Here is a 10,751-nt window from a genome sequence, read left to right as displayed (position 1 = left end):
TGAAAGCCTCCTTTTTATAATGACCATCTGCTGGCTTTCAAAATGCCACAAAATACAACTAATTACTCTAGTTTCTATTTAATTTCTGCCTGGACTTAACACACTTCGTCATCAACTGACATTTGTGCCACACAAATGCCAGACAATGACCATCTCCAAGAGACAATCTACCCCTTGACATTCAATGGTGTTTCAACACTGAATCCCCCACTATCAACATCCTAAGGGTTACCATTGACCAGAAACTGAACTAGAGTTGCTATATAAATACTGTAGCTACAAAATCAGGTCATAAGCTATGAATACTGTGGAGACTAACTCACCTCCTGACTCCCCACCACCTGAAAGGCACAAGTCAGGAATATGATGGAATATTCCCCACTTGTCTGGATCAGTGCTGCTCCAACAGCAGTCAAGAAGTTGGCATCATCCAGGACAATGCAGCCCACTTGATTGGCACCACATCCAGAAACATCTACTGCCTCCACTACAGATGCTTAGTGGCAGCGTGTACTAGCTATAATACACACTGCAGAAATTCACCAGCACCTTAGACAGCACCTTCTAAACTCACAAGAGCACTTCCATCTAGAAGGGCATGGGAAAACCACCATCTGCAAATTGCCCTCCAAGCCACTCACTTCCTGACTTGGAAATATATTGCTGTTCCTTCAGTGTCACTTGGTCAATACCTTGGAATTCCTTCCCTAAGGGTATTGTGGGTCTACCTACAGCACATGGACTGCAGTGGCTCAGGAAGGTAGCTCACCATCCCCTTCATAACAGCAATTCAGGATGGGCAATAAATGCTGGCCTTGCCAGCAAAGCCCACATCCCACAAGGGAATAAAGAAATAATCCAATACAGTGACTCAATGAGGTGCTAAGTGAAAGGCTTGAAGGTAAGACTAATGGAGTGTTGAAATTCTAACTTGACAACATGTGTACCTGTTTTCCGGATGTTGTCGGCTCAATCACAGTTCCACAGCTTCCTCATTTCCCCTTCCCCCACCTCATCCTAGTTTCAAACTTCCAGCTCAGCACTGTCCCCTTGACTTGTCCGGACTTGTCCTACCTGCCTATCTCCTTTTCCACCTATCCACTCCACCCTCCCCTCCCCTCCCTGACCTATCACCTTCATCTCCTCCCCCACTCACCCATTGTACTCTATACTACTCTCTCCCCACCCCCACCCTCCTCTAGCTTATCTCTCCACGCTTCAGGCTCACTGCCTTTATTCCTGATGAAGGGCTTTTGCCCGAAACGTCGATTTCGAAGCTCCCCGGATGCTGCCTGAACTGCTGTGCTCTTCCAGCACCACTAATCCAGAATTTGGTTTCCAGCATCTGCAGTCATTGTTTTTACCACAGTTCCCATCTGTTGCAGCAAGCATTGTCTAATAGTCCCACTTGTCACAGAATCCAGACAGCGCTGAAAGAGGCCATTAAGTCTGCACCAACCCACCAAAGAGCATGTCCCAACATGAACAGTGTCAACAGACACATCCCATTATCTAAAAAACCTGTAACATCTCACCAGCTATCTGGGCTCACTAACACTTGCTGGTGCTCAATTGGAGCTGAACTTTTAAATGAGGAGAAGAACAAATGAAAGGAATTTGCTCTTTCCTGTGATTGAAAGCAGAAACTTAGCAAGTACAGATTGCTCAGGACCAGTCTTAAAAATAAAATAAGCTTTAAAGCTTCTGTTTCCACACATAGGTTTGAGTGAGCATGAATGTCCAAACTCTATCATTCATGAACACATGCTGCAGCGCCGAAAGCTAAAAGAAAAGGGACAATTTATGGTGGCCAGAGCCCTGCCTATATGCCTCATGGCTCATATCATCTTTGTTTAGCCCCCAGAATGGATGTCATGGTGGCTCAGTGGTCAGCGCTGCTGCCTCACAGTACTAGGCATCTGGGTTCAATTCCACCCTCGGGTGACTGTGTGGAATTTGCATAATCTCCCTGTGTCTGCATGGGCTTTTTTCAGGTGCTCTGGTTTCTTCCTACAGAACAAAGATGTGCAGGATAGGTGAATTGGCCATGTTAAGTTGCCCAATTGTGTCTGGGGATGAGTAGGTTAGCCATGGGAAATGTGGGGCTAACACGGGATGTGGGTCTGGTAGGATGATCAGTGTGGAGACTTGATGGGCTGAACAGCCTGCTTCCACACTGTAAGGATTCTACAAACTGATGTCAAAAACACACAGAGCAAGGGAAATGTTCCACGAATACCACTTTAATGTGTTGTAGCATCGTATTACAGTCATCCTAATGAGCATTTCAACTGACACAGGACCCAATAAATTAAACATTGGAATAACGAGAAATACGCTGCTGTTTAAATTGAGTTATTTATGATTTTAAAATATGCAAATCAGGTTATGGATGTTTTTACTTTCTAAATGGACCAATCTTATTTTTCCACAATATTTTAAAATGTCTGCGAGCTGATGAATTGCTTGTTCGAATGCGTTGCCAAGCATTCGGAGATTAGGATCCTCACTGTTATTGCATTAGTACAGTAACTTATTGTTTACTTGCTGGATGAATGATTCCACATGATCCATTTATAATTGGCTCAGGAGATCTAAGGATTCGTCATTAGGCTTGAGTGGATTGGGAGCAGGGTGCTGCCAGCATTGCCTGACTTTCTGAATGCACCATTTTATGTGCTTTCTCTCCATCCTGCAACCTCACTATATTCAAGTCAACACTAACCACACCATCTCCTATTTTACTCCTCTCCAAAGAAACTGGAAGTTCATAGTTCCCGAAGTTTGACCTTCCTCCTACAATCTATGAAACCCAAACTTGGCCTTGACTTATGGTATAACCTTTCGATTTATCCAATTTTTCTCCCCGATCTTAGTCCTGCCTTTCACCTACCACTTCACTTGGGTTCTCAAGTAAATCATAAACTTATTGGTTCAGGACAGAGTAGCCTATGTAGGCACCTCACTTTTTGTTCATATTTTAGGAGATGAACTGTTTAGCTTTGAGTTATGTAACTAATAGGCTCAAAGCTATACACTGAACATCGAGTACACTATCCTACAGAAACTGTCCTGATTTTATGTCTTTTGTAAAGATTCTGGTGGCTTTTTGTACTGGTAACTTGAATGGGTTAACAATTCCATTGGCAACTGCAACAAAAAGACATTTGGATAGATACATGAATAGGAGAGGTTTGGAGGGATATGGACCAGGCGTAGGCAGGTAAAACTAGTTTAGTTTGGGATTATGTTTGGCATGGACTGGTTGGACCGAACTGTTTCAGTGCTGTTGGGCTATGTGACTCTAACTTGGCTGTCATTGGCTTGGAAGCATGGATTGCTGGTTCCCATGAATACCCATTTCATACATGGGATTGAAGCTGGCTTCTGAAGATTGGCTGCTGCCAGGGCTGCTGGTGTGGGTGATGACGATGCTGGGGATCTGGGCAGCTTGCACCAATGCAATATCCACCTTCTTCAGTCCAACACCATCCAGATTTCCGACCACCTGGACAAGACAATGAATCAAGCAAGAGAATTTGGTCAGCGTTTCGTTGCTGGTCAAGAATGATCCGATTCAAACAGTAAAAATTCTCTGCCTTGAAGAGGTGCGATACATTCTTCATTCGATGCCTATTCCTTCATATGAACAATTCGAAAGTGTAATAGGTGTTAAAGAGACAATGTTATTTGATAGAAACCCTTTCCAAGTTACTCTAGGAGAGCCCAAATACATACTAATTCCACAACTGCCACGCCATGGATTTATTTTTATTCACTCTTGGGACATGGGCATCACTGGCTAGGGCAGCATTTATTGCCTAATTTAATCTCTAATTGCTCTTGACAAAAAATGTGGTGAGCTGCCTTCTTGAACCGCTGCAGACCTTTTGAAGTTGGTACACCTACAATACTGTTCGGAAGAAAGTTCTAGGGCTTTGGCTCAGTGACACTGAAGTAATGACAATGTACAGTATTTCCAAGGCAGGATGGTAAGCGGCTTGGAGGGAAAATTGCAGGTGGTGTTGCTCCCCTTGTCCTTCTAGATGGCAGTGGTCATGGGTTTGGAAGGTGCTGCCGAAGGAACCTGAGTAAATTGTGCATCTTGTAGACAGTACTTATTTGATTTATTTATTGTCATGTGTATTGTTATGAAGGTGTAGAAGTGTACTGTACCTTTAAGAGAGTGAAGGACTTGGCAAGCACACTCAGTGCTGGAGAATTTACAAAGTAACATTTGGTTCAGAACAGATAACACTGGCTGAGTTGCTATGAGACAAAAACAAATTCAAATTTGGTCAATCAATTAAATTATACCCTGAAAGCACCAAATTCCAATCAAGTTTGAATTAAGTATATTGACAATCTTAAAAGCCAATGACACAATCCGATGCTTTGGGGGTATAAGACTGGGGAAAATTGAATAGTTGAGAGGAGAACTGCTGAGCTACCAGCATGTAAAGACTGCCTGAAAAATAGCTCTCTTAAAGGTACTTTTATCGATCAGTAACCTGTGAAGCAGAATCCCCAAGAAGAAAAAAAGAAGAAAGGAATTCAGAGACGAACCAAAAGCTGTATTGATTTTGAGATAAGAAGTTTTGTTTTGTAAATCTTAATTGGGAGTTTAACGGACTAGTATTATAGAAGGGAAGGTAAAAGATAGGTTAGAGGAAGGGGTTGTAAATAGTTGTTAGTTAATTATTCTCTGTTATACTTTAAGAAATAAAGTTGTTAATTTTTACTTTAACTAATTCTTGGCCTATTGAATTCTCACAGATTACTGCAACGGGATAAATCTTTTCCATGTTGCTGGTTTTAAATTCGCAGAGGGGTTTACCCCATGTCGTAACAGAATCCTATTACATATACAGTGAAAAGTGAACGTTACGACTACTGACAGTCAGTGTTGGAGGGAGTGAATGTTTGTGAGTGTGGTGCAAATCAAGTGGGCTGCTTTGTCCTCTGTGGTGTCAAGCTTCTTGAGCATTATTGTAGCTGCAATCATTCAGGCAAGTGGGGAGTATTCCATCCCACTCCTGACATGCATCCTGTGGACAGACATTTTTGGGGAGGCAGGAGGTGAGTTACTCACTACAGGCTTCCTTGCTATAAGAGCAAGTCAGAGGCAAGTATACAGTATTTATAACTAATCCATTCAATTTTTAGTCAATTGTTACACCCAGAATGTTGATAGTGAGGGATTCAGTGATGGAGAAAGCTTTGAATTCCAAGGGACAATGGTTAGATTCTTTCTTGTTGGAAAAAGGTATTGCCTGGCACTTATGTGACCAAACATTAATTGCCACTTATTAGATCAAACCTGGATATTGTCCAAGTCCTTTTGCATTTAGATATGGACTGCTTCGGTATTTGAGGAGCCGTGAATGGTGCTGAACATTGTGCAAACGTTGGCAAACAACTCCACATTTGACCTAATGGAGGGAAGGTCATTGATGAAATAGCTGAAGATGACACTACCCTGAGGAGCTCCAGCAGCGATATCCTGGAGCTGAGATGACTGGCCTTCAACAACTACAACCATTTTCCTATATGCCAGATGCTACACTCGCCAGCAGACAGGTTCCCCCGATTCCTATTGATTCTAGAGTTGCTATGAGGTTCTTATACTACACATGGTCAAAAACAACTTTGATGTCAAGGCTATCAGTTTTGCCTCACCTCTGGTTTTCAGCTCCATGCTTGAACCAAGACTATAATGAGGACAGGAGCTGGGTAGCCCTGCCAGAAACCAAACTGGGTGTCACTGAGCAGATTATTACTGACCAGGTGCTGCTGGATCACATTATTGATGATTCCTTCCATCACTCTACTAATGATCAAGAGTAGACTGATGGGGCAGTAATTGGCCCGGTTGGATTTGTCCAGTTTTTTGTGTACAGGACATACCTGTGGTGAATTTCCACATTGTCAGGTAGCTGTACATGAACAACTTTGCTACAGGGCACATCATACTGTGGAGAGCAAAGCTTCTGTAATATTGTCGGAGTGCTTGAATGTGGATTAAAAGTTGAATCATCACAGAATCCCTACAGTGTGGAAGCAGGCCATTTGACCCAACATGTCCATACCCACCCTCCGAAGAGTAACCCACCCAGACCCATTTCTCTACCCTATTACTCTACTTTTACCCCTGACTAGAGATTTGTACCCCAGGGATGTGTAGGTTAGGTGCATTAGTTAGAGGTAAATGTGGAGCATTAGGGGATTGGGTCTGGGCGGGTTACTCTTTGGAGGGTCGCTGTGGGCTTGTTGGGCCAAATGGTCTGTTTCCACACTGTAGTGATTCTAGGATATTATGACTAATGCACCTAACCCACACATCCCTGAAAACTACATGCAATTTAGCATGGCCAATTCATCTAACCTGCACATCTTTGGATTGCAGGAGGAAACTGGCACTCCTAAAGGAAACCCATGCAGACACGGGGAGAATGTACAAACTCCTCACAGACAGTCGCCCAAGGCTGTAATCAAACCTGGAGACCTGGTGCTGTGAGGCAGCAGTGCTAACCACTGAGCCACTGTGCCACACTGCAGCAACTCTCCAAGGATTTTCAGCAAAACCTCCATCGTGAGAACCTAAGATAACTTAATTATTTTACTAATTGATGGGATGTGAGTGTCATTGGCTAGGCCAGCATTTATTGCCATCCCTAATTGCCTAGAAGGAGGTTTAAGAGTCAACTACATTGCTGTAGTCTGGAGTTAGGTGAAGGGCAGAGTAGGTGAGAATGGCAGATTTTCATTCCAAAAGGTCACTAATGAACCAGATGGGTTTTTCCTGACAATTGGCAAGGCTACCTGATCATCATCAGACTCTTGTTTCCAAGATTATTACGGAATTCAAATTCCACTGTCTGCTGGTCCCCAGAAAATTTCCTGCATTTCTGGATGAATAGTTTGGCAATAATACCCACTTGGATCATTGCCTAGGAGGTGCAAGAGTATGCCATTTGGCCCCAGATGCCTGCTTTCAATATTCAATACATGGCTAATCTTTTTGTAATCACTTTCTCACCACTTCCACTATTTCTTGGTTCACCAAGAGACCAAAAATCTGTATATCTTAAATATGCTCAGTAATAGGGCATTCACAAAAGGATAGAACATTCACAGCTTTGGGATAGAGCATTCCAAAGATTCACAAACTCTGAAATGATGACTATTTTATCCTCATTTTGGTTCTAAATGACTGAGCACCTCATCCTGAGGTTGAGCCTGTGATCTAATTTTCTCAAGCAGAGACAACAACTTCTCAATATCTACACCTACAAGGACAGGGACAGCAGGAACACCCCTGAGGCATCCCTCCAAGTCACCCCACCTACAACTACTTGGAGAGGTTTCACTGTTCCTTCAATATTGTTGAGTCAATAGTTTTGGAATTTGTGTCTAACTGATTCACCAATCTGGCTGCAGAAATTGAAGAGGGGACTCCATTATTGCCTTCTTGAGGGCAATAATATACCACTGATGCTCATATTCCAAAACTGAAATGTTAAAAAATGCCATCATTTTAAAATAGTGACATCCAAAACTGCTGCTGATTCCCAAATTCCCAGTTCTTTGTTTCTGTTCCAAATTCTGAAAGTCACATTGCAAATCTCTAGATGTCAATATCAAATTGAATGTAGTTAAAAAGTCTGCCTGTAATCTTCACTGTACCAGTTTGATCACAACACTAGGACAGAGACAAGCACCAAAATCTTAAAGAACAGCAGCAAGTAGTATAGCTCCGTTTTATGTCATTGCCTGGGATTTTCCAAGACACAGTAAGTTTCATTGGACGGCTTGGTGCACTTCAAAGTGGTCTGTATTATCACTCCTACATCATAGATGCACAAGCCCCTGAACATGCTCTGCAGTGGCGAATCGATATAAATAATTGGACTCAGTTCAATGTAAGATATTGATCAGAGGAATGTCACCCAGATAATATTTATCAGTGAATATCCAAAACACAAGTTTCTGGATTAATAACTTGCCATTATGTGTGTTATATGTCTCTGTTGGTATTAATGAAGAATTACCACCTGTGGTTTTCTTATGAATAATCAACTAGTAACATTTGCACAAATCCCATGACACCAGCTGTTAATGACTCAAAGTACCATTTTAGTACCGTCTCCCATTTGAGCATGTTGTGATTTAAAAGTTCCAAAGCATTCAACAGAAGAATAAACAATGCAGTTGTAAATATTTTATTTTCACCATCAGTGTTAGAGGGATATTTAAAGAAACCAGCGTGTGCAGAACAGTAATGCCCCCTCAGTTGGCACACTGAGATGTCACAGGGTGTGTATTCATTGTGTAGATTGCACCACCAACATTTCTGTAATTTAATCCCTTGCCCTCTCTTCTACCCTTCTCTGTTGTTCTTTATCTCAGACTCTCAGAGGCTGGAACCTGTGCAAAATCTCTCAAAGATTATATGCCAGAGAATCTCTGACATAAAATGTAGCTTGCTGTTATAATTTTAACCTGTACTTGTAAATGTAGCAAAGTGTGCAGTAGTATACAAAAGCTATTTAACTATAGTGGACATACGAGATGTCAGACTTGAAATGTTACATCATGTACCTGTAATGGTACGTTTATATGTGCGTGTCCCTGTATGCAGGAGTGTGTGTATGTGTCTACTACTGTGTATGTCTATGTATATGTCAATGTGTATGTGTATCAGTGTGTGTCGCTATCTGCATTTGTTTCCATTTTTTGTCTGTATGTGTATCTGTTTGCATCTATGTCTTTTTAATTGGGTTTTTGTGTATTTGCATGCCTGGGTGATAGTGTGTATCAATGTCGAGAAGTGTCTATATGTTTGTGTGTTTTGTGCATCTGGGTATGTGGTCTATGTCTCTGTGTATGTGTGTCTGTGTATTTGTATGCATCATTCAAGAGGATACTGGATAATTATTTGGATAAAGATAATATGAACTGGCCTGGGGAGAAAGCAGATTGGCACTGGGTCATGTTGCTCATTTAGCAAGCTGGTGCAAGCATGTTGGCCTGAATGACCTCACCTTCGCCCTAACATTTTGGTGATTCCGTGATCCATGTGTTCATGTGTCTTGTGTGGATTTGTGTGCAAGTCTGTGTCTTTGTACGTATCTACATGTGCATGTGTCCATGTGTGTTAGTGACTGAGTTTATGTGATGCAAACACTTTAATATCATACAAAATTCACGATATTGGTTATAGCAAGTATATCAATGGTTTGAACACAGCAGTGATACATACACAATGATCTTTGTCTCAATCAGTGAAAATTAGAGGGATATTTAAAGAAACCAGCTTGTGCAGAACAGTAATTTCCCCTCATTTGGCACACCGAGATGTCACAGGGTGTGTATCTATTGTGTAGATTGCATTTTGTAGAGTGAAAGTAAGACTTTCAGTCCAATTTTGAAATAAACGACCACAAAGTTAAAGCAACATATATATTGACATCTAACCAACATATATGCTGACATCTAACCAACATATATAGTGAAGCCTGACTAACATATATACTTAAGTCTAACCAAGCAATGGAACTCCTTTGTAGTTGGAACACTCATGTTTTGCTCACTTGGCTAATGGAATATGCTGGTATCTACCTTGGCAGTGAGTCCCCCATCACTCCTAGGACTCCCTTCAATCATCGAGATGTTTGTCATGTTAAACGATGTCTGAAATGAAAGCAATTCAGATTGTGGAAATGAGCAAATATTGGCTTCATGAATCATAAGAAATTCCAGATCCTTTCTTCTCTAAGAGACTACTATAAATCTTCCATTCCATGGAATGCTATAAATAGCATTCCATGCTATATCTTTCTTTCAGTCCAACACCTTATTTTTTTCTGCTAAACTTATGTTGTTAGCAATCATTGCTTCTGCACTGTATATCCCAGTCTCATCTTGGCTTTTGCTTTCCTCTGTTCTATCTTGAGCTGTCATGGCACTCAGCAGTTGAAACTAGTCATCTGGCAATTTATTCTGAGACCTTTATTTCATATGTTCCAAAAAAGCAGAAAAAGCCTGATGGTAAATGCGCTGGGGTTCTGTTTAAGATGCAAAATCTTCCCCTTTCACCTTTCCTTCTAGTTCCCAGTTATTTACTTGACAATAAGAAACTCTCCCAGTCGATTCACAGGATGTGTCTCCATTTCTTCTTGAAGACATACAGCATGATCCAGAGAAGTGAACTCAGTTAGTGAAACTTCCATGACATCTATGTGAACAGTCCAGTTTGCCTGACTGACAGACTGACTGATTTAGGATGGAATGTGAGACCCCACATCAAAGCCACCTGGCTCTGGTATAAACGTTACGTTCTCCTGTTTCCCATGATACTCACTGCCAGAAATAAGGCAGAAAACTGGCAGAATCCCTGTGAAATTTCAGGGCTCGCTAAGCTTTTGGCACAGGTCCAAAGATAAAATGTACTTTTCCACAGAGGTAATTCCTACACCTAGTATTCCAGCTTCTTGCACTGTTTATTGAGATTCTAAATCTCTACAAGATGCTTCATTTCAGGTTTCATGCTTAGGACATCATTTAGGCCTTGACCAATAGTGTGAAGTAATCCATAGGATCAGCTGCCTATTGTGCACTGCTCCTGAAAATTGGGAGTGATGTGGAATGGTTGGCTGATTGGATATTGTCTGTGTCACACCACTCGGGAAAGTCTAAATTGCCCAGTTATGCGCCACGCAACAGGGGTGGAATTGGTCTTTGGCAATAGC

The 10,751-nt window shown here is 41.7% G+C and overlaps 1 protein-coding gene across 6 annotated transcripts in view; it reads right to left on the bottom strand.

Annotated features, from left to right (window-relative positions):
* Positions 1–2,227: 2,227 nt before the first annotated feature.
* Positions 2,228–10,751, bottom strand: part of opn4a (opsin 4a (melanopsin)) — a 119,836-nt gene continuing 111,312 nt past the window's right edge. For 5 of the 6 annotated variants that reach the window (XM_072583052.1, XM_072583054.1, XM_072583053.1 and 2 more), the window contains 2 exons: positions 9,622–9,693; positions 2,228–3,508 (listed from right to left, as the gene is read on the bottom strand). In XM_072583052.1, the coding sequence (XP_072439153.1) occupies positions 3,317–3,508; positions 9,622–9,693 (264 nt within the window). In that variant the 3' untranslated portion in view covers positions 2,228–3,316. The remainder of the gene's footprint in view (positions 3,509–9,621; positions 9,694–10,751) is intronic. The other variant, XM_072583050.1, reaches the window with a different exon arrangement.

This window comes from Chiloscyllium punctatum, chromosome 13 (assembly GCF_047496795.1).
Source record: "Chiloscyllium punctatum isolate Juve2018m chromosome 13, sChiPun1.3, whole genome shotgun sequence".
Classification (NCBI taxonomy): Eukaryota; Metazoa; Chordata; class Chondrichthyes; order Orectolobiformes; family Hemiscylliidae; genus Chiloscyllium; species Chiloscyllium punctatum.
The sequence above is the reverse complement of the archived record's forward strand: the minus strand, read 5'-3'. Positions and strand labels throughout refer to the sequence as shown.